This window comes from Xyrauchen texanus, chromosome 22, assembly GCF_025860055.1.
Source record: "Xyrauchen texanus isolate HMW12.3.18 chromosome 22, RBS_HiC_50CHRs, whole genome shotgun sequence".
NCBI classification, from domain to species: Eukaryota; Metazoa; Chordata; class Actinopteri; order Cypriniformes; family Catostomidae; genus Xyrauchen; species Xyrauchen texanus.
The window spans coordinates 6,224,227-6,251,044 of NC_068297.1; the positions used below are offsets into that span (position 1 = coordinate 6,224,227).

At 37.6% G+C, this 26,818-nt stretch overlaps 3 protein-coding genes across 3 annotated transcripts in view; 2 read left to right on the plus strand and 1 right to left on the minus strand.

Moving 5' to 3' along the window:
• Positions 1 to 4,745, minus strand: part of smyd3 (SET and MYND domain containing 3) — a 199,490-nt gene extending 194,745 nt beyond the window's left edge. Inside the window, exon 1 of the mRNA XM_052153168.1 lies at positions 4,555 to 4,745. Within this exon, the coding sequence (XP_052009128.1) occupies positions 4,555 to 4,715 (161 nt within the window). The 5' untranslated portion in view covers positions 4,716 to 4,745. The remainder of the gene's footprint in view (positions 1 to 4,554) is intronic.
• Positions 4,746 to 5,485: 740 nt separating this feature from the next.
• On the plus strand, positions 5,486 to 13,862 carry LOC127662131 (dimethyladenosine transferase 2, mitochondrial-like). The gene is made up of 9 exons (XM_052153166.1): positions 5,486 to 5,781; positions 6,266 to 6,732; positions 9,800 to 9,891; positions 9,978 to 10,131; positions 11,221 to 11,369; positions 11,547 to 11,636; positions 12,687 to 12,749; positions 12,849 to 13,000; positions 13,091 to 13,862. Exons 2-9 carry the CDS (start codon positions 6,288 to 6,290, stop codon positions 13,275 to 13,277), a joined length of 1,332 nt encoding a protein of 443 aa, XP_052009126.1. The 5' UTR covers positions 5,486 to 5,781; positions 6,266 to 6,287; the 3' UTR covers positions 13,278 to 13,862.
• A 1,813-nt stretch (positions 13,863 to 15,675) lies between these two features.
• cnsta (consortin, connexin sorting protein a) overlaps positions 15,676 to 26,818 on the plus strand; it is a 32,918-nt gene continuing 21,775 nt past the window's right edge. Inside the window, exons 1-2 of the mRNA XM_052153165.1 lie at positions 15,676 to 15,801; positions 24,165 to 24,569. Of these exons, the coding sequence (XP_052009125.1) occupies positions 24,239 to 24,569 (331 nt within the window). The 5' untranslated portion in view covers positions 15,676 to 15,801; positions 24,165 to 24,238. The remainder of the gene's footprint in view (positions 15,802 to 24,164; positions 24,570 to 26,818) is intronic.

Here is a 26,818-nt window from a genome sequence, read left to right on the forward strand (position 1 = left end):
AAAATTTTATATTTACAATGTTTTTTATCCGTTGACAAATTAGATGATAAATCTGCAGTTTAAAATAGTTTATCGGCATATAAGTAACAGCAACATAGTATTCTACATTTGTTGTGTTACTCAATTCCGGTAATTTCCTCAATTTTAATAACACTTATAATGTTTTTCATGCAAAGTTATTCAAGAACACAGTTCTCAGCTTGTTTTGAACACGTAGCCAACATAAAACAAAAAAAGGCCACACAAAATAAGTATTTTAATGTTAATTCTATTCATTTAAATAATCTCAATTTCAATCGAGGGAAATAATCGACAATTATGATTTGGCCATAATTCAGCAGCCCTAATTACCTTTATTTATTCCCATAAAAGGATGGATGGATGGATGGATGGATGGATGGATGGATGGATGGATGGATGGATGGATGGATGGATGGATGGATGGATGGATGGATGGATGGATGGATGGATGGATGGATGGATGGATGGATGGATGGATGGATGGATGGATGGATGGATGGATGGATGGATGGATGGATGGATGGATGGATGGATGGATGGATGGATGGATGGATGGATGGATGGATGGATGGATGGATGGATGCCATAAACAGTATACCTCGTTTGCATGTCAATACTTGTGAAAATGTTAACTAGAATAATCATTTGGGCTTGCCAGAATACAATTTTTTGTAAGAGTGTCTAAGGAACACCAGAAAGTCAGTTACACACACATCCTGTAGAAAGCTGGCAGAAACATTAGCTCAACAATATAACTATGACAAAACTCAATACACCCTTTTAGGCAGTTGTTTTCAGGGAAACTAGTTTGCTGCACACTTTCCCACAAACGTAATTTGCCAGTTTAAATAGGACTCAACATTTATTCACTGTCTGCTAAGGTCTACAGCGTGATTGGTTTGTTATGTGCACACAAACAGAGCATTTGCAGGCATTAAAAGTTTTGGCAGATTTTTAATAAACTGTCAGAGATGATCAGGCTGCAGAGAGGGCATAAAAAGCTAGTGTGAATTAAATGTAGCACATCTGCTAGAAACGTCAATCTCATTACAGTGTCATCCTACACCCGCTTTCTGCTTGGAGAGAGGGAAAATTACTCCACTAAAAACACAGTGTGTCTGAAATGAATAGCAAAGATGACAACAAACACGCATAGACTTCTGGATAAGGAGAAGAAAGCTTTTGGATTAGGCATTGCATGTTTTGATGAAAATCTAATTGTAGTGAATTAAGAACCAATTTACACCCCTTTACACATTTTTAATTAAAAAACATTAAATCAACCAACAATTTGCTACTGGCCTGTATACAAATACTGTATGAATCTGGAGCAGATTTAATTGTCTGCTTGGTCAGAGTAACAAGTAAACTGGTAAATTAGTTTGGACTCAAATCTTATTGGTTTTTGTGTGCTTCACTGACCATATATCCGTTCTCTAGGCTATGTTACACAATAAAGAAGCTGTGCACTCATCTGTTTGCCCTAAAACATTACATAAAAAGGGACATTACTGTAAGCATCACAAAAACTGGATAATACTGGTATAATTAATATTACAACTGCTCTGACCCAGCATGCATTGCATTAAAAGCAAGGTTACAATTTTCGACATTCAGTTTATCTTTGATTCTAATAAGACATGCATTTAACTACAGTGTTTCTTGACTTTGCTGCACTAATATAAAGATGTAGAGGTTTGTTGTATGGAATAGGATATAAAACTACCTTGAGATCCAACTACTGCCTCTAACTGGCATTAATGATTAAACATAACTGAAGCAGCTTTGTCCATATACAGTAATGTTTAACTGGAAACAATGAATCATACTGCATAACAAAGAGAAACATGGGAATTCAAATTGACACTGTTAAAAGTAAATTAGTGTAAAAGATTGCTATCTGCACCATCAAGTGCTTTATATAATCTCTTTTACATATAAAAATAGAACTTAATTATGTATTCTTAGGTATGCAACCATAACACTCTAGAGTCAGTCTCAACAAATATAAACTCAACAAAAAAATGAAACGCCAATTTTTCAGGATAATAACTTTACAGATCTTTACAGTAAAGAGTTTAAACAATGTTTTCCATGAACGTTCAATGAATCATAAACAATTAATGGACATACGCTTGTGGAACGGACATTAAGACACTGACAGCATACAGACGGTAGGCAATTAAGGTCACAGTTATAAAAACTTAGGACACTAAAGAGACCTTTCTACTGACTCTGAAAAACTCCAAAAGAAAGATGCCCATGGTCCCTGCTCATCTGCATGAACATGCCTTAGGCTGCATGGAGGCATGAGGACTGCAGATGTGGCCAGGGCAATAAATTGCAATGTCTGTATGGTGAGACACCTAAGACAGCGCTACAGGGAGACAGGAAGGACAGCTGAACATCCTCGCAGTGGCAGACCAAGTGTAGCAACACTAGGGATGGGCATTCATCAATAATTTGTATTTGAATATTTAAGATCATTAAAAACGAATATTCGAATATTATATTATTTAAATGAAAGTAATTAATGAGAGGGAGATGTTGAAAAATAAAAATGTTTTAGTCATAAAGTATGCGTTTATGCATATATTGTATCTCATGTCATGTTTTTGTTGAAGAAAAACAAGCATCCACATGCTCAGTAAACTATACTCATTTATTCACACCAGTTTAAATGATGGAATGTCCCTTACCTCAGCTAGCATAGTCTTTCTCGGATGCCATGTTTGTTGTTTACAGAAGCGTCTTGGGGATTACGTTGCTACAGGGACGCTGCTTTCTGACAAGCTGCACATATAGGAGAGTAAAGTGTACACCGCTTTTCCAGTACATTTAAACAGGAACCCAGCTTTCTCACAGTAAGCCACATTCATGCAATAACCCGCTTTTTTTGTGTCCATCTGAACGTACTCAGTGACAGAACCGTTTGCTTAACAAATGTGATCAACTTGTCCACACTCAACAGCGCCACCCAGTGCATTCTGTTATAACTGCCAGTTTTAGTTTGTGTGTTCAGGATTTAACATGCATCTCACTGAATATAGGGCCAGCAAAACAAACTTAGCGAAATTTGAATAGTATTATTACTATTCAAATAATTATTTGAGAACAATAAATATTTGACTACTCGTGCACATCCCTAAACAACACCTTCACAGGATTGGTACATCCGAATATCACGGCATCATGGCAACAACAACTGCCAGAGTTACACCAAGAACACACTATCCCTCCATCAGTGCTCAGGCTGAGAGAGGCTGGACTGAGGGCTTGTAGGCCTTTTTAAGGCAGGTCCTTACCAGATATCACTGGCAACCGAGTCGCCTATGGGCATAAACCCACCTTCGCTGGACCAGACAGGACTGGCAAAAAGTGCTCATCACTGACGAGTTGCGGTTTTGTCTCACCCCTGATGGTCGGACACGTGTTTATCATCGAAGGAATGAGCGTTAGACTGAGGCCTGTACTCTGGAGCGGGTTCGATTTGGAGGTGGAGGGTCCGTCATGGTCTGGGTCGGTGTGTCACAGCATCATCGGACTGAGCATGTTGTCATTGCAAGCAATCTCAACGCTGTGTGTTACAGGGAAGACATCCTCCTCGCTCATGATGTACCCTTCCTGCAGGCTCATCCTGACATGACCCTCCTGCATAACAATGCCACCAGCCATACTGCTCGTTCTGTGCATGATTTCCTGCAAGACAGGAATGTCAGTGTTCTGCCATGGCCAGCGAAGAGCCCAGATCTCAATCCCATTGAGCACATCTGGGACCTGTAGGATAGGAGGGTGAGGGCTAGGGCCATTCCCCCCAGAAATGTCCGGAAACTTGCAAGTCCCTTGGTGGAAGTGCTGGGTAACATCTCACAGCAAGAAGAGGCAAATCTGGTCCAGTCCATGAGGAGAAGATGAACTGCAGGCCTTAATGCAGCTGGTGGCCACACCAGATACTGACTGTTACTTTTGATTTTGACACCCCATTGTTCAGTGACACATTATTCCATTTCTGTTAGTCACATGACTGTGACACTTGTTCAGTTTATGTCTTAGTTGTTGAATCTTTTTATGTTTATACAAATATTTACACATGTTAAGTTTGGTGAAAATAAAAGCAGTTGAAAGTGAGACGACTTTTTTTGCTGAGTTTAGTTCAAGGAGCAGCTACATCAGAGGAAGACCAACTGCTCCCCCAAGTGGCCAGTAAAAGGTGTTACGCTCTACTTCATGCTTGCTGTAAACTCACTAGTAACGAACAAAACCTGAAGCATTGATAGCTCTTGGGTAAAACATCAGAATAACATAAGCAAAGACGTTATGAAGGTGTGGGGGTTTTTTTATTAGGTTTTCTTTTTTTTTCATGATCTGGGATGCAAAACAGTAGATGCGTTCTCTCTCTGATGTCCTAAACACATTAAGACATTCACTAGCCTGAGAATCAACAATATGCATGGATATAAACCTCTGCATATAATCAAGTATTTGCCTTTTTTTCCCCCTTCTTCAATTTAAGCAAAAATATGTTTTTCTTACCTCTTGAGACATTGTTGGCAGGTGGTTTTCAAGAAATCCTTGGCTATGCAAAATGCATAAGGATCGCTCGAATGGATCACCTCACCGGCTTTGAATTCACGAAGAGCACGCAAGCCATTCCCTTTACCCTCACTGACAAACCTCTGCATATTCACAGCCATCACATCACTGGAACTAGCAGAGTCCCATGTGTCAACATGCACATCCGTATAACTGGCCTGTTTGTATTCAGGGAAACCAACTTGCGCACCTTCTGCGCAGCGCAAGTTCTTGAAACTTTCAACGTTTATTTTTTTCCCCCCTGTTTTTAATATTTTCATCTGTGAAAAGAACATTATAACGTTAATCTGTTTTTTTACATTTAATAAAATGCTGAAGGCTACTTTACTAATGTCAGTCACTGTTTTCTTTAAAAAATCTAAAATGTTTATGAAAAGAAATATATAATATGGTTATGAAAACAATGAAGAAAATTTATTTAAAAACGGGGGGAAGGTTAGTTTACAGTTATACATTTATATATAATAAAACTAAGAGCAACCATTAAAAAACATTTTGTATTTTGGTTTACACAAGGAGTAGTTCATTCAAAACGAAACATTTTCATTTACTCACCCTCATGCCATCCCAGATGTGTATGACTTTCTTTCTTCAGCATTACACAAAAAAGATTTTTAGATAAATATCTCAGCTCTGTAGGTCCACACAATGCAAGTTTACGATTATAAAAAAAATAAAGTACACACACACACACACACACACACACACACACACACACACACACACACACACACACACACACACACACACACACACACACACACAAAATCAACCGCTTATCCTGTGTACAGGGTCACGGGGGGCTGGAGCCTATCCCAGCTAACATTGGGCGAAAGGCGGGGGACACCCTGAACAGGTCGCCAGTCCATCGCAGGGCCACACATAGACAGACATACACTCACACTCACCTCCACATCCACATCCACATCCACGGACATCCACATATAGACATTTAAAGACAGTTGTATGCACAAATCTGACGCATTTTTGATCGGAACACATTTGACCGTCGCGGGGCAGAAACGTGTTGTATGCGACTCTACCAATAGGATTGCGAAACTATCAGGTCAGCAACATGGACGCAATGTCAAAGACACACCGTGTGTTGCGTAGCATGAAATCGCTTCATTAATGTAGATCTGTTGGACAGATCTCCTGTCTTTTGAGGTTAGGTTGGATTTAATTTGTTTTAAATGGCTTGATCAGAAAAACCTGTAGCCAATACGCGTGTTATCAAACCATGTTAACTGCAAACCTATGCGCTGATAGCCATTAGTATGGGAATATTATCTGACTATAACCAGCTGAAATGTGCATTAGGTGTAGTATATACAATGAGGTCGGGTCAGAGTGTTTTTAAATGGCGAAACTGAATTGATTTTAATGACAATTTAACGTTGTTTTGTGTTTTGCATAAAAGTCTTAGAATGCATAAGATGCATTCTTATACAATACATAAGTGCAGTATGGCGTCATGTTAAAATTCAACGTGTTATGTTGAAGATGACATGATCTTATTATGTTGCTTTATGTAAAACCGCATAGCAGCAAAAATTAAAAATACTGTTTTGCATTAAAAACTTTAGAATGTCTCAAATGAATTTAATGCAACAAAGTTAATTTTGAATACATTTTGTGTATGTGATTTCAGGGTTTATGCTTGTTTGGTCACCATGGCAACATGTAGAGGATGCCAGATCTTTTTCCTAACTATAAGGACTCTGTGTGGAACATCAAGATCTGCATCACCCAGCGCTCTGCCTTTAACTAAACACAGGACTTTGTCCACCTCTGCAAGTGTTTATGCTCTGGACTCATTCTCCTCTGGGGCGAGGAAGCCAACATCTCAGTCCAGCAAAGCAGAGAGAACCTCTCCATCCACAGGAGCCATTCAAAGGAACCTCTCTGCCATCGCTGTGCCCCAGAAGGGTCAGTTCCGCCCGCTCTGCCGGTATGATCCTTTAGATCTGGGTGACGTGGATGAGAATATACATAAAGCGTTGGCCTGTAAAAGCCTGAGGCGGTTTATTGTGGACCCTGCCATTGCAAGAATTATGACCGACCACCTCGCAGGAGACATTGAAGATGGGAAAGCTGTTATATTTGAGTGCAACCCAGGTTTGTATCTTGTCAGCTGATTTAATATCGGAATTGTTGATGAATATACAGTATAGTTTATTGTAAATGTAGACGCAAACATGTTCACTAGTGGTCGACTTATATGGGCTTTTTAATGGCCGATATCTAGTGAGCAGGGTGGGCAATATAATGCCAATACAGTTGTCAGAAGTTTATATACACTTAGGTTTAAGTCATTAAAATTAATTTTTAATCACTCCACAGGTTTAATATTAGCAAACTATAGTTTTGGCAAGTCATTTAGGACATCTACTTTGTGCATGACTTAAGTCATTTTTCCAACAGTTGTGTACAGACAGATTGTTTCACATTTAATTGTGAAAATTCCAGAAATTATGTCAAGCCTTTAGACAATTAGCCAGTTAGGCTTCTGATAGGAGATGTACTGAAATGGAGGTGTACCTGTGGATGTATTTTAAGGCCTACCTTCAAACTCAGTGCCTCTTAGCTTGACATCATGGGAAAATCAAAAGAAATCAGCCAAGACTTAAGAAATAAAGTTGTGGACCTCCACAAGTCTGGTTCATCCTTGGGAGGAATTTACAAACACCTGAAGGTTCCACGTTCATCTGTACAAAACATAGTACGCAAGTTTAAACACCATGGGACCACGCAGGCATCATATCGCTTAGGAAGGAGACCCATTCTGTCTCCTAGAGATTAACGTATTTTGGTGCGAAAAGTGCAAATCAATTCCAGAACAACAGCAATGTACATTGTGAAAAGATGCAGGAAGGAAACAGGTAGACAAGTATCTCTATCCACAGTAAAACGAGTCCTATATCGAAATAACCTGAAAGGCTGCTCTGCAAGGAAGAAGCTACTGCATCAAAACCGTCATAAAAAGCCAGACTACAGTTTGCAAGTGCACATGGGGACAAAGAACATACTTTTTGGAGAAATATCCACTGGTCCGATTAAACAAAATGTAACTGTTTGGCCATAATGACCGTTGTTATGTTTTGAGGAAAAAGGGTGACGCTTGCAAGCCGAAGAACACCATCCCAACCCTTAAGCATGGAGGGGTCCAGCATCATGTTGTGGGGGTGCTTTGCTGCAGGAGGGACTGGTGCACTTCACAAAATAGATGGCATCATGAGGAAGGAAAATTATGTGGCTATATTGAAGCAACGTCTCAAGTCATCAGCCAGGAAGTTAAAGCGCGATCATAAATGGGTCTTCCAAATGGACAGTGACCCCAAGAATACCTCCAATGTTGTGGCAAAACGGCTTAAGGACAAAGTCAAGGTATTGGAGTGGCCATCACAAAGCCCTAACCTCAATCTGATAGAAAGTTTGTGGGCAGAACTGAAAAATGTGTGCAAGTAAGGAGGCCTACAAACCTGACTCAGTTACACCAGTTCTGTCTGGAGGAATAGGGCAAAATTCCAGCAATTTATTGTGAGAAGCTTGTGGAAGGCTACCCAAATGTTTGACCCAAGTTAAACAATTTCAAGGCAATGCTACCAAATACAAAATAATTATATGTAAACTGACCCACTGGGAATGTGATGAAAGAAATAAAAGCTGAAATAAATAATTCTCAACTATTATCCTGACATTTCACATTCTTAAAATAAAGTAGTGATCCTAACTGACCTAAGACAGGGAATGTTTTAAACAATGTCAGGAATTGTGAAAAACTGAGTTTAAATGTATGTGGCTAAGGTGTATATAAACTTGTACATGTACACTCACCTAAAGGATTATTAGGAACACCTGTTCAATTTCTCATTAATGCAATTATCTAATCAACCAATCACATGGCAGTTGCTTCAATGCATTTAGGGGTGTGGTCCTGGTCAAGACAATCTCCTGAACTCCAAGCTGAATGTCAGAATGGGAAAGAAAGGTGATTTAAGCAATTTTGAGCGTGGCATGGTTGTTGGTGCCAGACGGGCCGGTCTGAGTATTTCACAATCTGCTCAGTTACTGGGATTTTCACACACAACCATTTCTAGGGTTTACAAAGAATGGTGTGAAAAGGAAAAACATCCAGTATGCGGCAGTCCTGTGGGCTGAAAATGCCTTGTTGATGCTAGAGGTCAGAGGAGAATGGGCCGACTGATTCAAGCTGATAGAAGAGCAACTTTGCCTGAAATAACCACTCGTTACAACCGAGGTATGCAGCAAAGCATTTGTGAAGCCACAACACGCACAACCTTGAGGCGGATGGGCTACAACAGCAGAAGACCCCACCGGGTACCACTCATCTCCACTACAAATAGGAAAAAGAGGCTACAATTTGCAAGAGCTCACCAAAATTGGACAGTTGAAGACTGGAAAAATGTTGCCTGGTCTGATGAGTCTCGATTTCTGTTGAGACATTCAGATGGTAGAGTCAGAATTTGCCGTAAACAGAATGAGAACATGGATCCATCATGCCTTGTTACCACTGTGCAGGCTGGTGGTGGTGGTGGTGGTGTAATGGTGTGGGGGATGTTTTCTTGGCACACTTTAGGCCCCTTAGTGCCAATTGGGCATCGTTTAAATGCCACGGCCTACCTGAGCATTGTTTCTGACCATGTCCATCCCTTTATGGTCACCATGTACCCATCCTCTGATGGCTACTTCCAGCAGGATAATGCACCATGTCACAAAGCTCGAATCATTTCAAATTGGTTTCTTGAACATGACAATGAGTTCACTGTACTAAAATGGCCCCCACAGTCACCAGATCTCAACCCAATAGAGCATCTTTGGGATGTGGTGGAGCAGGAGCTTCGTGCCCTGGATGTGCATCCCACAAATCTCCATCAACTGCAAGATGCTATCCTATCAATATGGGCCAACATTTCTAAAGAATGCTTTCAGCACCTTGTTGAATCAATGCCACGTAGAATTAAGGCAGTTCTGAAGGTGAAAGGGGGTCAAACACAGTATTAGTATGGTGTTCCTAATAATCCTTTAGGTGAGTGTACATGCAGTATATAGTACTATTTAAAGGGAAAGTCCACCCTAAAATTAAAATAATTTTATAAATTACTCACCCTCACCTATGAATGTCTATCACTAATTTTCCCATGGTCTGTATCTCTGTCTATAGGTCCTGGAGTGTTGACACGTGCTCTGATTAATCATGGTGCTCAAAGAGTAGTTGCACTGGAAAGTGAAGCAAACTTCCTTCCTGAGCTGCAGGTAAAATCAATCACAGTTGCTCTGCTCAGTATCAGCTTTCATTGGGACCATGATAATGACCTAATAGTTCATCTTTGATCTCAAAGAATCTAGAGAGGAAACTGGATGGGCAGTTGGATGTGGTTCATTGTGACTTCTTTAAAATAGATCCCATCGGCCTCGGCAGCATGAAACCACCTGCCATGTTCTCAGAGGAGCTCTTTTCTAATCTTGGAATCTCTGAAGTACGTTGGTCAGCAGGTTAGTGTCCCCAACATTGAGAGTTAACTATTATTATCTTGTTAGATTCAAATGCAGATTCATTTGTATTGCACTTTTCAACTTTTAAAACCTTTCAAAAAATAGAGTTAAGTCTTAGACTTCAGTGGTTCTCAACCTTATATTCAATGCCAAAACATTCAAATAACAAATCGCAATTCATTTTGTGGCTATTGCAATAGTTGTTAAAGGGGGCTGTTGAATTCAAATAAAAAATGTGATGTCAGTTTATATGTTTTACATTGAGAACCATTGTTAAACACAATATTATTTTAGAGGAATAGTTCACCCAAAAATCTCTCATCATTTACTCACCATCATGCCATCCCAGATGTGTCAATTTCTTTCTTCAGATCAACACAAATTAAGATTTTTAGGAGAACATTTGGGCTCTGTAGGTTCATACAATGCAAATGAATGGTGACCAAAACTTTGAAGCTCCAAAAAGCACATAAAGGCAGCATAAAAGTAATCCATACAATGCCAGTGGTTAAATCCATGTCTTCTGAAGCAAACCAAACGGTTTTGGGTTGGAATGGACCAAAATGTAACTCCCTTTCACTATAAACTTGACATCAGCAGTCTCCATGATTTCGAGCTTGATTACATTTCCTAGTGTTTGACGCATGTGCAGAGTGCTAGATGCTGCTAGGAAGTGTAATCGAGCTTGAAATCATAATCGCCAAGATAGTGAAAAGGTAGTTACATTTTGGTCCGTTCACACCCAAAACCGATTGGTTTGCTTCAGAGGACATGAATTAACCCATTGGAGTATTATGGAATACGTTTATGCTGCCTTTATGCGTTTATTGGAGCTTCATAGTTCTGGTCACCATTCACTTGCATTGTATGGACTTATAGTGCTGAAATATTCTTCTAAAAATCTGAATTTGTGTTCAGCAGAAGAAAGATAGTCATACACATCTGGGATGGCATGAGGGTGAGTAAATTATGAATTTTCATTTTTGGGTGAACTATTCCTTTAAGCCATTACTATTATTATTAATCAGTAAACATTTTTATTATAAGATGGTTAATAATAAAATGTAATATTTATATTTTTTTGAGTAGATGTCCCAGTGAAGGTGGTGGGAATCTTCTCTCAGAGGAACGAGAGGAGCATGCTATGGAAGCTCATCTACAGCCTGTTTGAGCGCATTTCCATTTTTCGCTATGGACGCGTGGAGCTGATCATGTTCATTAGCCAGAAAGAATACAATGTGAGCTCACCTGACTTTATATACTAAATACAGTGAGAAATATGCTGTCATGTTATAGGTCTACATCTTTATTATAATTGTTTTAATTTATATTTAATCTAGCTGCCCCTGGTTAAGAACCACTGATTCCAATCTTGAAATGATCAGGAACTTGGACTTTTCTTCTCTGTTTTATAGAAATTGGTGACCCGTCCAAGAGATTATAAGAATTACCAAGCTTATAGTGTTCTATGGCAGATGGCCTGTGATATTGAGTTACTGCACGAGGTAAGACTAGAAGACCAAGCCCTTGGGGACATCTTTTATTTTGCAACATTGTTTCCTTTTTGTTTTTGTATTTTTTTCTGAAATAGTTTTGTGTTCCCTTGCAATAAATTTATCATAGTTTTTCTATAGCAATAATCATGACATTGACCACAAAACCATGGTTTTACTATTGTCCTTGGGCAAGACACTGAACCCCAAGTTGCTCCCAATGGCAGGCTAGCGCCTTGCATGGCAGCTCTGCCACCATTGGTGTATGAGTGTGTGTGTGTGAATGGGTGATTGGGAAACAGTGTAAAGCGCTTTGGTAACCTCTAAGGTTAAAAAAAGTGCTATATAAGTGCAGACCATTTAATCATGGATAATCCTGTGGTTTCTATAAATTCTATGATTAATATTTGACAAAAAAAACATGTTTTGTCTTAAAATATGTTTTTTGTTTTTTTTTGTCTTATTGTCTCACCCATTCATTACCTATGTGTGGTCAAATTTGACCCCGAACACAATCAGTGTGAGGTTGTTGTTTTTTTGTCACCACCACAATCCAGCCCAATTTTTCTGTGCGTCTATAGATAGCAAATGTAGGAAAAGTCACCCCCTTTTTTAGGGATCTTGACTTGTTCCCTAGTTTTAGGAATCGCTGCTGGAACTGCTGTTGTGATGATATAATGTTCAATTTACTCTTGAATCCGTTCTGATGTTTCCAAAACACACTACACCAAGTATCCAGCATATAGCCAGTTCCAGCCATAGTGCACTTCCTTTGGCTTCTATAATTGTCGATTCAAAGTGGGTGAAAATTTACACCCTAGGCTCTGTATTTGTCCGATATATATATATATATATATATATATATATATATATATATATTTTATTTTATTTTTTTTTTGTTTGTTTTTTGTCATTTACCAGATGGAAAAATATATACAGTATATAATGCATCATAAAACTTTGTGTACTATAAAGTATCAATTAATATGATGGACTGAAGTGTTTGTCCATGTACTACTGTGTCCATCTTTTACTGAATGTCTACTTTGTCTGTGTTACCAGGAGCCGTTGTCATCTTTTTTGACAACAACCAAGAAGAAAGGAACGTCAACCTCAAAGAGCACAGTATGTATTGACACATAAATAAGCATTGCTTCAACAAAATGTCCTCTTTATGTATTAGTTTCAGTATCCGTTTTTCATTTTTCACCTTTTCCCCCCCAGCTGTCCCATGCAGATAACCTCTGTTTGGTGCGGATAACCCCACGTGAGGACCTGTTTACCTCTCATCTCACTCCCTTGAACGGCACCACTCTGGTCATGATGGTTAAACAATGCCTCGCCAAAAGGAAAAGCAAGCTGATTGAACAAATTAAGTAAGCTGATGAAGCCTGGATTCAATGTACATATACTAAATGTTGGTCTTTATCATAATATGCTTCCTTTGTTGTCCTCCATTTCCAAAGCTTATGGAGTCCTGGCAGTGGGTCAGAACTAATTTCAAAGCTTGGCTTACTCGATGACACCCTGACAGGTGACATTTACCCGGATGAGTACAAGCGCCTGTTTGAGTTAATGGAGCAGTCAGGGAAATTTGCTGAGAGCTGGCTTCACGAAGAGACCTTGGAAACTAAGAACACTGGCTGTGGGTAATAGTGCCTGGGACACGTTACCTACCGAACTAATCATGGATGAAAAATGACTACCTAGAGTTCACAATAAGCAACATATTGCTTAAAAAGAGTCTCAGATTTTAAGCAAGGTCAAACTCCTGGTTAATGATGGCAAATTAGTAGACTAACAAAGTATTTTGATAAAGTTAGATTTCTAAAATTTTGATTGACAGACAGTTTATGTTTGCAGCCTTTTAGGTTGTCTGTGACTGATGGCTGAATATCTTTGAACAAGTAAGGAGACCTTCCCTAAAATGTGTTGGTATTGAAATTAAAAGTAGTGTTGCCACTACGGAATGCATTAAACGTATGTGTCTGTGCTGAAAGTACACCAAAACCTGCATGATTGCTTTATAATCACTGGAAAATAATACTTTTTCATTATGTAAGAAATAATAATCAATTTGTAATCCTAATCAATAGGACATTACCAACCCAATTATTATGTGAAATTTCAAAAGCATTTTAGCATTTTATCACTTTCACTTTTATGTTTTGAATGGTTGCTGTATTTAAAAAAATCTAAGATTTTTTTTTATAAAAAATAAATAAATGTAATTACTGAGAGGAATTTGATTTCTTGGTTTTGATATGAAGAATTAAATAAGTGTTATCCAGTTTCTCACTGAAAATCCGCCATAGCTCAGCATTTAGCACATTTGCGAGAGAAGTTATGATGTTATTTGTGAACAAATCGTTATTTTGAGTCTTGATTTTTTTTTCAGTGAATAAGTTGATATGGTTCACGATTTAGATTGATCTGGTTCCTTTGCTGGTTCAAGGAATCTTTCACCCAAAAATGAAAATGCTCTCGTTATTTGCTCACCCTCATGCCATCCCAGATGTGTAAGACTTTCTTTCTTCAGCAGAACACAGACTTTTTTGAAGAATATCGCAGCTCTGTAGGTCCATAAAAGGCAAGTGAATGGTGGCCAAAAGGCAGCATAAAAGTAATCCATAACCTGAGTTAAGGCTAACTTGAGTCACAGAGGATATTACAGATAAATAACTTGCATTTCTGCGTTTTCTGCACACAAAACTATTGTATGGCTTCAGAATACTTTTTTTCCATTCAGAAGGTTATACGGTATAAGACCTATGACTAGTTCCAAGGAACTTTTTTTGTCCTTGTGCAGCCAATTACACTGTTCACTTTCATTGTATGGGAAAGAGCAGTCTGGACACACTTCAAACAATTCCTTTCATACCTCAAAAACGTGTTTGGAGTGACTTAAGGTTGAATAAACGATTATAGTATTTCATTTATCCTATTACGTATCGAATTAAATAGAAATAACTGCAAAATATTTTTTGTAGCAAGAAGTAAACATTTAAGCTTGTAATAATTAGTCTTGTGCATAGGGTGGCAGTGAAAGCACACAGTGTGGGCATCAGCTCGTGAATATTTGGAAGGTTACCAATCGACATCTGGGCGTCCTAATTAATAGCAATAGTTTAAAGGTGCCCGCTGAATTACTCAGCTGAGTAGCAACAAACTCCCTTTCAATGCAAGTCAGTCCGTTTAGAGGACATATGGAATTGTCTCGGTTAGGCTGGTTCAGTTTATGCATATTCGTGTTCTCGAGTTGACTGACAGGTATCTCAAATAAAAATAAATAAAGGTAAATCAAAAAATAAATTAGCGTGAATCAAAAAAAAATAATAAGCGCAGATAAAAAAAAATAAATAAAAAAAAAGTATAATAAGTGCAAAAATAAATAAAAAGCACATAGCAAAATAATTAGTGCAGATCAAAAAATAACAAGCATGAATCAAAAAATGTATAAAACATTTAAAATATGCTGGGGAAAAAAACAAGAGAAAAATTTATGCAAAGTCATCAGAATTGTAAACAAAATCATGTTTTTCTTTGTTATTGTTTTCTGTGCTCTCTAATATTTTCATTTTAAAAATAAGAAAAAGCATGCATGTGCTGCGTAGGCTAAACATGAGAAATATGGCGTCATCTGGTGGAAAATATAAAACATTAAAATTTTGAAGCCGGGGCTCTGGAATGAAATCATAATGTAATATAATTCACGATGTTATGCTTTAATGCCACGGGGGTCAAATATTGCAGTTTTAATGGAGGACATTTTTGTCCTTACCGTCCTGAGTGTAACTGTTTTGTGTACACGGTGTATTATAGATTTATTATAGGAACTGATCGAGGTTGAAATATCAAAATTCACCAAAAAATACACAACCGTTGGCAAAATGTATGCCGTTGGCAGTAGCACAACCAAAACGATCGAAAAAAGACAAAAATGTCCCGAAGGTATTGAAAGTACCCAGCGTACCCAAGCGACATCCGCGTGACATCATTAATATTAATGAGATAAAGCTTTCTTCGGAAGTACCCGGATGAATGACAGGAAGAGCTGCGCAGACGTGTAGCAGCAGCAGCACACAAACACACATCAGCCGAGAGCCAAGACCGCTGCTGCCTGTCTGCGGTTTACAAGGACCTACATCCGATTTCAAACCACCTGCCTTATCAGTTCGTGAGTAGTGCTGCTTATATTCAATACAATACTCATAAAATTGAGTAACAGCGTGTGAAAAAGAGATAAAAATGTGCAGTAAAAAAAAGACTTGATGCACTAGTGGTGCTATACATGTTAGCACTATAATTAATGACAGGTACTTCCATGTTTCCATACTACCAGCATCTGATCTGAGAACGCATTTATTAACAGTTCAGAGAAATGTGATGTTTACAATGGTGGAATAGGAACTTACAAAGCTTTCTGTTAACATTTCACGCTGCATGCTTAAAATGTGACAGATGTTTTGATACTGCATCTAATATTGAATGTGTATACACACCATGTTGGACACAATGCATTATATAATATTAGCATCTGCTTTCATCCTTCAGTGGAAAGACAGCTGCAGTTTGTGTAATCTGTTGTTTATTTACATTAGTTTAGAAGTGGTGATGGTTTGTTATGGGATTGATCACCTTTAAAACAGAATGGGGACTGAAGTTCAAGCATCATTTCAAGGAAGGTGTCACATATCTTTTGTTTAATAATTAATAAACAGAATGTATTTCTGGCTTACTGTGCTTTGTTGAGCTTAAGTGAGTATAGTATAGTTTTGCTTGCGACTACTAAGAACTTTCTATGTTCTAGGAAATAAATGACTATTAGGCTGGGAAGGCAATCAAAGGATTGACACATCACAGAGGTCACAAGCTCTCCCAGAGGTCAAATTTTGACATCAGTTAAGCTTAAATCAACAGCATTTGTGGCATAATGTTGATTACCACAAATTATGTAGAATTGTCCCTCGATCCTTTTAAAAACATTTAAAAAAATCATTTTACAGTAAAGTGAATGGGGCCAGTCAATAAACACTAAAAAACACATTGTTTCAAAATTATTGCCACAAGAAGTAACCATATTTGTTAACATGATTTTAGTGAGTAAATAGTTTACAAACTTTATCTGTGTAAAGTTATGTGCAATAATCAAACTCGTTGTCAAGTAAACCCTGTAATATGGTAGGCCAAGCTGCAGACAGACAGACACACACACACACACACACACACACACACACACACACACACAATTTACAGTTTGTAATGCCGGTAAATCCCTCCTTTTATCACACAAAAATGTTGTCCGCACGTGTTATGCTTACGTCTTGTGGTTATACTTTTGAAACCAACCTGTTCTCATAGTGAAAACGTGACTATATACAGTTTTGCCAAACTTGTTTTGCGTGTCTCCAGGTACAATTCCCAGCAGTTTCCTGGTGAAATGAACCGAGGCATTACAACAACTGTGTTTTATTCACTTTCACTCAAATCATGACTTCAATGGCTGATTATGACTTTATAAATACATATTTTTTTCTCTCTATTATTCAGAACCTGCTATTTTTATGACATCGACACTATTATGGTGCGTTCACATACAACGCATTTACTTTTTATTACATACAAAGTCAATGCAAAGATGCGAATAGACGCATCTATTGAAGCGAATGATGCGACTCGGTCACGCGGAATCGCTTCATTCAAAAACTCGCGAGAAATTCGCATGACGCGTTGTCGTGAAAGCCTATCAGCATTGAGATTGTCTGGATGTCACTGATGTACTGACGTAGTAGCAGAAGAAATCTGGAAAAATGTATGAAAAAAATTGTTGTAGCGGTGTGTGGGTATCCGGAATTGTATGACACAACGTCACACATGTACAGAGACCGGACGAAAAAAGACATCATGTGGATGAAAGCGAGCGAGGAAGTTGGACTACCTGGTAAGTTTTGAAAATATGCGCGTCTACTTTATTCCAGCTATTGGTTGTACTTTAGTATGAGCCAAGTCGTAGAAGCCCCTCCACCTGTCCTTTTCCAGAAGAGAAGGGAGAATACTTGCAGCTTCGCATTGTATGTGAACACACCACTACTCTAATACATCTTTTAAGAAATTATCAATTTTAATGCTTGTACTATATTACAGACCTGCCTACATAAATGCACTGTTTCCAATGCAAACAGCTTGCATGGTAGCTCACCTGATATAGCGCTGGACTCTGGTTCAAGACCAGCCATGAAGTCAAGCTGACATGTGACATGACAGATTCATAGAAGCAGCATGACATGATGTGTTTGCTTCCGAAAATGTGCTTTTTCATCTCGCTTCTGCATTTTAAAACCCTATTGGTTAGGTTTAGGTGTTGATTTGGAAAGGATTTCTTTTTTAAACATCTCATTTATATTTTAAGACACTATTGGTTAGTTTTAGGTTAGGGAGGTATGTTTTAAAAACATTCATTTAAAATTCACCTTAAAACCGCATCTGAATAAGGCACCGTTTTACTCGCTTTTGATGCCCCCAGCTGGACATTTCATTAGAAAACTGCAGCCAAAATTGTTAAACAGCACATAGATTTTGAATAGCAAAAATGTTGTCATGGTCACGTAAATTTCATGAGATCAAGCTGTTTGAAACGTTGTGTATTGACGGGTCCTGTTCACTTCCAATATAACTGCCTTGCAGTGTCTGTTTTTTTTTGCTTCTTTTTTTCAAAGGAACATGCAACAATTTAAAAAAATTTTTTGTGGTGATCAGCATATGCCACAAAAGCAATGCATTAAGCTATATTTGTATTGAACCGGGAAATTTAAATAAAATACTTTATCTTATTTGATTTGGCTTTCTATTGCCTATAAGAGTGTGTAGTACTCTCCAGGGTAATTATAGGTTTGGATTTTTAATTTGTCGTTTCAATTTAGTTTACTTTCGTTGGTTTTTCTCACTATTTTCTAGTATAGTTTACTTGTTTACTATTTTAGTGTTTACTGGTTTCATTTCAAATGTTTCTCTAACTTCATTACATTTCTCAGGATAGTCTTGTGTTACCTCTATCTAGTGGCATTTTTTTCATGTTTAATTAAGGATTAGAAATGTTTCAAATTTAAAAATTTAGGGTGAAGATGGGTAAAGTGGGACAGTTAAGCTTGAGTCCCATTGTATCCATATGTATTTAATTAAATAATTACTAAACTAATCTGGGAAGTAAACGATTAACTTATTGTGGTTTTAAATTGATGATTTTACATCAGGATGTGTGACCGCTTATTTCATGATCACCAGAAAAAGCATTGGTAAATATTTTTAAGGTTTTAAAATGGGAAAAGTTGACTTGATGTTTTTAAATGTTACATGTGGTAACTTGAAATGAAAGTGTATATTGTTAAAAAAAAAATTATAATAATTTGTAGTTATTTTCTACATAATAATTTTCCCCCTATCATTTGGTCTAAAGAGGGTCTTCAAATGTTTCTTCCCAGTATTGAGTATGTCTTCATTTTTGATTTTGACTAAATTTGTGTTAAGACATGCTAAACCTTCTTTAAAGGTATAATACCAGGTTATGTTTCATTTAGATCATAATTAAAAGTACCTAGAAACATCATTTCCAAAAGTGTCCCACTTTGCCCATATTGAATCTGTGTATCAAAAACGAAAATTAATCCAAGATCATTTTTATTTTGTTTTCGTTTTGGATAAGGGTGTAACGGTACACTCATTTCACGATTCGGTTCAGTTCACAATACTGTACTCTAAATCAAGAAATCTCTCTGAATCACTTCTGCTCCATGTATTCACTTGCATGGTTTCATTTTCAGTTCTCACGTATTCAGCTAGTAATAGCATTTTAGTGCTCCTCGTGTGCATGAAGTGATTTCCATGTGAATGCCTGCCATACGTATGACTTTGCGCGTATTGGATACAGATCCTTGTAAAATTGAACAATAAACGGTTACACCCTTAGTTTCATGAATAAGGATTTTAGTTTCATTTTTTTCAACTCTTTTCAGTTTTTATTTTCATTTCAGTTAAAGAAAACTTTTCTTTTTAGTTTTCGTTAACGATAATAACAGGCAATCTCGGGTTCGTTAACAAATTTGAACATATTTAAATCATTTATCAGAATTCCACAGGTTTCCCCCCAAATTCAGTGCTGATAATGCAAAAAAAAAAAAAAAGCCTGGGCTTTGTTAAATACACTTACAAATAAACACATTTATTCAGTCATTATTATGCAGTTGGACGTTGCAAACTTTAGTTTTAAACTAATTGTTTATCGTAGAGGATTTTGATTATATTCACAGATGGTTTTGAAGAATTTGATGATTCTCTCTCTCTCTCTCTCTCTCTCTCTCTCTCTCAAATCAGCTTTATTTGCATGTATACTATGTACAAAGTTGCCAAAGCATTTAGTAATAAACATATTACAAACATAAAATACGTATATACACAGTACAATAAATAAATAATTATGAAAGAATTACAAACAAATGACAATTAAAAGATAGAGCAATTCTCTCTCTCACACACACACACCTCCCTAGCTTTAATGTTTTAAATGTTTTCCCCTTAAAGGATAGCGGGTTAATTGATTTCTGGATGAATAAACATGGCATCTCACATACCCAACTAATTCACTGCTTGCCATAACATAATTGACCTCATGTTATACTTGTTCTGCCGTTTTATGTGTCCACTATTTACGTACAAAATCCTTAATGTAAAAAGAAATCCGTAAAATAATGTGACCTTATCAGCTTTGTGTTTACTTGGGCATTAAAGCGCAGTAACCCAAATCTGTGTATAGTTTGTGCTCACTTGCTTTTTCTCCTGCCGTTTGTAACAAATCACTTGAAAAATCAGTTCAAATTGTCCAAGTACTGAACCGATATTTTGCCCATTCTGGGTGATGTGGTTAGGCTGTGGATGTGTGTAGGTGGTCATAACGAAGGGCGAGATCTAATTGTCCTTAACTGAGTCACTCACTATATGCTGCCAGAAAAGCAAATACATGCCTCAGGTCTGCGATGAGTCAGCCTGCTCTTTTACAGAGCCAAATAACATCTGCCTCAAGTCGATCTGTCCTCTAAAAAACAGACTTTTAGCATCCAGGTTGTCTTTGTTACAGTGACCTGTGTTTATAATGATTATTTTGTGCTCCTATGTATTTTAATGTGCGTGTGCCCATTGTAACATTTTAGTAGACTTATCCAATGCATTCATAAAGTATTCAGACCCCTTAATGTTTTCACATTTTATGTTGCAGCCTTATGCTAAAATGCTTGAACCCTTTCATATGTACCATCACACATATGTGACGGTTAATAACTGGGCCCTGCATAGTAGCGTCACACATGTTTTGCAACAGTCAGTTACTTTACCAGCTGCTAGATTCAAATCGGCTTTTGCACTGACTCAGGCTACACTGTTCAAGTGTCTGTAGTTTGTAGTCACTCAAACAGGTACTCAGTCTTTTAAACCACAAAATAAGTTTATTTTTTATACATTGTACCATGATAACAGTTCAAAGCTTCTATATGCACAGCTATCATATCTAAACGCGATCTTCCCATGCATCCAGCCACGTCTGCTAAGGTGCAGATTAGTGTTGTTAAAAAAAGTACCGGAACTCCGGTACCAAGTTGATAGTAAAATGTAGTAAACAAAATTTCTCTAGCATCAGAATAGCATTCAAAACAGATTAAAGTGCACAATAATTTCTTTTTAAGTGACTGGTTAAGTGCTCATGGTAAAGATGTGTTTTTAGCTGTTTTTTGAAAACAGAGAGTGAGTCAGCTTCACAGATGGAGTTGGGAAGGTCATTCTACCAATGTGGTACGATGAAGCCGAAAGTCCAGGAAAGTGTTTTGGAGCCTCTTTGTGTTGGTACAACAAGGCGACATTCCTTAGCCGACCACAGGCTTCTGGTGGGCGTGTAGCTCTGCAGAAATAATTTTAGGTATGCTGGACCCAGTTACTCTTCTGTATGTCAGAATCAGAGCCTTGAATTTAATACGTGCATCAACCGGCAGCCAGTGGAGAGAGACAAAGAGTGGTGTAACATGTGCTCTCTTTGGTTCATTAAAGACCAGACGTGCTGCTGCATTCTGGATCATTTGCAGAGGTCTTATTGCACATGCAGGAAGGCCTGCAATGAGAGAGTTACAGTAGTCCAGTCTAGTTATGACAAGTGACTGAACAAGTAGTTGTGTGACATGTACAGAGAGGAAGGATCTTATCTTCTACAAATCTACATGATCTTGCGGTCTTTGAGATGTGGTCTGTGAAATACAATTTTAGTTTTTACTTTATGAATGCACTGTATATAAAACAATTAAAAGATAACAAAAGAAGTCAGAAACAAACATTTATTGATGGAGATATGATTTTAATATATCCATACAGTGCATGTCAATGGTGTCCAAACTTTCAAGCTCCAAAAAGACAAAAATGCAGCATAAAGTCAATACTACTCTAGTGGTTTAATCCATGTCTTCTGAAGTGATACAATTGGTTTTGGTTAAGAAACTGACGTATTGTATATAAATATTCAAAAAGATTGTCAAGTGAATTGATTTTTTTTATCCTCCAGCTCACTTTATTCAGTTCACAAATATTGCATTTTCCTAAGTTGAATTACACGCAATGAAATATATTAGCATGAGCATCATAGTATTCATACATTCAGTCTGATGTTCCAGAATCCCCCAGAGCAGATGAAAAAACAAAACAGTGAGTCTGCTTTAAGAGTTGTAAGATGATGTATATTATTGCATAAGCTCTATCATGAGACACTATGTTATTGAGGATGGTGCTCTTCCTTCAGTTGCAACCCAACAGGGACTGTCATGAAAAATCTTCATAGTTGGAATTCACTATTCATTGAAACCAAACAGTCACTGAGAGATGGAGGAAAAAAAGAGAGGTGAAGAAAATAGACTTAACCAGTGAATTGCATTTGTGTGTCTTGTAGAAGTGCTTTCATTGCACTTGTGAATGGCAGAGCTCACTGCGCACACATCAAATCAGATGCACATCGGGTGCTTTTCGTTAGTCTGTTCTTCAAAATATAATCACATTTCGTCTAATTTCTTATCATATATCACTCCGAGAAGTCTTACAGTTCGCCTCCCACAGTGGCTGGTACATCAGCAAAATACTCTGCATGAAAAATCTGCATTTGGCAGGTGTTCGTTTCAAACCTTGTTCAACAGGAGTAGGCTGTATGACAAATTCAGGAGAAAGGAAATCAACACCGTGTCATTGACCTCAAGCTTTGCAATTGCACCCACACTTTCTACAGGAAAATTATCTCTAGAAAGTTTTAAACGATCATGTGTTGCTGAATGGTGAGACACCCGGCGAGCCACTTGATTTTTAACGAAGAGCCACAGGTTCCCAAACCCTGTTCTAGAGACTGCTGTGTGTAAAAATGCGATTATCTAATGGCAACAGTGCAATGCATAAAATCATGCAGATATGGGTCAGGAGCTTCAGTTAATGTTCACATCAACCAACAGAATGAGGAAATCTTTTTGATTTGGAGCTGGCATGGTGGTTTGTGCCAGATGGGCTAGTTTGAGTATTTCTGTAACTGCTGATCTTCTGGGATTTACACACACACTACAGTCTCTAGAATTTACTCTGAATGGTGCCAAAAGCAAAAAACATCCAGTGAGCGGCAGTTCTGTGGATGGAAATGCCTTGTAGATGAGCGAGGTCAACAGAGGTGTGTGTTTGTGTGTGTGTGAATTTATCGTAAAATGCAGTCAATTTTTAAGCTTTCAAGGTTTAGAAATCGCACAAGACCCTATTGCGATTTCAGTCTTAACTCAATCAATTGTGTAGTCTTAATGTGTAACATTTTGCTGGTTTTGCTTGTTGCGTGTCAAAATCCCAGGAGATCAGCAGTTACAGAAATACTCAAACCAGCCCGTCTGGCACCAAAATTCATACCATTGTCTAGGTCAATGAGATCACATTTTTTCCCCCATTCTGATGTGAACATTAACTGAAGCTCCTGACTTATATCTGCATGATTTTATACATTACACTGCTGCCACACAATTGGCTGACTAGATAATCGGATGAATATGTAGATGTACAGATGTATCTAATAAAGTAGCCAATGAGTGTTTTTGTAATGCATATATATAAATATTACACACACACGCATTAACATAATAATAGGTTTACAGTATTACTGACCAGCTCTGTAGGAGTGTTTTTTTTTCTTTTTTTTTTTTTTTTTTTTTTTTTTTTTGCAGTTTGTGTGTGAAAGATTACCTGTAATGATATCATGTGAATGATGCTAAACCTGTTGAGCTGAATGAAAGCATTGTCAAAATAGCTTGAAACAAATACCATTCAAAATCACAGACAAGTTGACAAATCTCAAGTGTTATGCAGTGCTCTCAACAAACATGAAGTGAAATTACTGGTAAACTATGAGTCATTGTTCTTAAATGCCAGCAGTGACCTACTTTGTTTCCTGATGGTTCACGCCCATAATAGTGTCCTTAACCATTTGTTTCTCTCCAGGGCCAGGGGAAAGCACCATTGAGGGGCCTGCAGGGGTTCGAGTGGATCTCCATGCTCTCGGTCATCAGGGCCTCATGGATGACGGACAGTGGCAGAGCAACAGCCCAGTGAGGCGGGGAGGAGTAACTGACCCTGACCTCTTAAACGAATCAGAGTTCTGCAGCAGCCCAGATGATAATCAGAACCGGCTGGTGGAGGAAGAGGTTGAACAGGGGCCCCATGGAGGACTGAGGCCCCTCCGACAGTATAAAACTCATAAGAGTGGTGATGAGGATTATGATTGTTCCAAGATGGAGTATGAAGAAGAGGAGGAGGAGGAAGAGGTGGATAGTAACAGTGGTGCATACTCTCCAGAGCTTGATGGACACAATCAAGACTCCCCAACACCTAGTCCCAGTCCCACAGGTAACAAACACCATCACATTGGGACAGGGACTCCTCCCAGGCTATATTTTGAAAAATGACACCGAAACCATGTACATTTAGCATGGTTTATAATACCTTTATCAGTCAGTCACAACAGGTTATAGTGTCATTTGATCACCAGTGTTTGAAAAGCTACTGTAGCTTTCCAAGCAACAACCTGCTCATAATTTAAAGTACTTAAATGATGGGCATGGGTAGCTCAGCAAGTATTAGCCCGGTTCAAGGGAGGGTAAAGTCACATGGGGTAACCTCCTCATGGTCGCCATAATGTGGTTCACTCTCGGTCGGGCTTGTAGTGAGTTGTGCGTGGATGCAGCGCTATGTCTCCACGGTAATGTGCTTAATAAGCCACGTGATAAGATGCGCAGGTTGACTGCCTCAGACGCGGAGGCAACTGAGATTTGTCCTCTGCCACCCGGATTGAAGCGAGTCTCTACGCCACTATGAGGACTTAGAGCGCATTGGGAATTGGGCATTCCAAATTGGGGAGAAAAAGGGGAGGTAATCTAAAATAAAGACTATAATTTAAAGTCAAGCTATCTTTTTAAATAATTAAAAAGTTATATAAAATAGCTAACAACATTTATATTATTTAAAACTGAATCCAAAACGTAGTAATTTTTTGTTAAACGTAACAAGCCTCTTCCTACAAATAGTAGTGTGACAAAACTGCTGCTTTTAATGTCATATTGAGTTTTGTAGAGCTTTACATCGGAGTGAACTGAGAGGTATCATGCTTTCTTAAATATTTATGAATGTAACACAATATTGATACATTGATTGGCACGTTATTTTCTCAAAGGGTTATGTGTATGGATGCATCAATGCGGTGTAGGTGGTTGTCAAATGTTGAGAATCTAGTTACCATACACACAAAAGTTACAAAGGTTTTTGTACGAGTTTACAGGTTAGTGTATGAAACTGGTGTAACTGCAAACTGAACAATTAAAAACTGCAATGCTTGTTATGCAATTTCTCTGGGTGAAGCCTTGAATTGAAGGTATGCACTGATGTAGCGTCCATAGATATTTATCGGCCAATTTATGCTCAAATTAAAACCATCTGCAAATCTGTTTCAAGCATGAAAATTCTGATAGGAAAAAACAATGGTTTATATAATTTGTCACACTTCGTAAAAACTCTGTAAATTCAAATGCACAATTCGGAAATAATGATATCCACAGAATGTAAAAGACTTGGCACTTCTAAGAAGATATTTAATAATTCTCGTTCTCACATTAATGAGGAAAAAACAATGTGATAGCTGTGAAAGTGGCACTTACCTTTACATGAGGTAAAACCATCCAAAATGCTTTAAAACCAGAAAAATTTACTTTTTAGACATTGGTATGGTATACATTAAGACTACACGATTGATTAAGTCTTAAAATAGCTTAAAAATAGACTGCATTTGCGATTTAAGTCAGCGCTTTAGTCGGCATTGTGTGTGCAAGCAGCGCCCTCTAGCGGTTTGTCTGGCATTATCCTTCATACCACAACAAAACTAAAGGGAGTTTGGTTAAAACATTTTCTTTTTCCATGATGTGGTTGACATTTCCATGGAATTGCCCAATTTATGCATAATCTGAATTGTTGCTTGTGATGTTCTAAACATTACAAACATGTAAAATGAGTTCTGTTGTTTTGAACTGCAAAAACAGAAGTGCAGAAATGTTTTCAAAGTACAAAATTATATGTATGTGTATATATATATATATATATATATATATATATATATATATATATATATATATATATATATATATATATATATATATATATATATATATATTTTTTTTTTTTTTTTCATATCAATCATCCTGCTTTGATATTTAGTCGTTTAAAAAAAAAAAAATTTCATATATTTATCTTTCATTATGGATCTCTTTAAAAATGTGACCTGTCATGACTTCAACAGATCCATAATCCGTGCTAAATGGATTTAATTCAATAGGTTTAATTCAAGCTCTCAAACCACAAAAAGACAAACATGTTACTGAAAATACATTGTGTGGGCTATATGAAAGATACACAATATATCATCCAGTGATGGTTAGAATGTCCTGTTATGCTCCGTGGTGCTGCAGAATTTTGAGCACCCTTCGGAGTCTTAGCTGGGCCCTACAGACAGACGCAGAGCGTTAATGTGCGCAACTACATAGAAAATAACTTTCACATTTTTTTAATGCGGCATGTCATTTACAAATTTTTTTGATAAATATGTATGA

Coding starts and splice junctions, on each gene's coding strand:
- LOC127662131 (XM_052153166.1), top strand. CDS start 6,288: ATGGCAACATGTAGAGGATGCCAGATCTTTTTCCTAACTATAAGGACT. Junction 6,733..9,799: donor TATATTTGAGTGCAACCCAG/GTTTGTATCTTG, acceptor CTCTGTCTATAG/GTCCTGGAGTGTTGACACGT. Junction 13,001..13,090: donor AAGCTGATTGAACAAATTAA/GTAAGCTGATGA, acceptor CCATTTCCAAAG/CTTATGGAGTCCTGGCAGTG.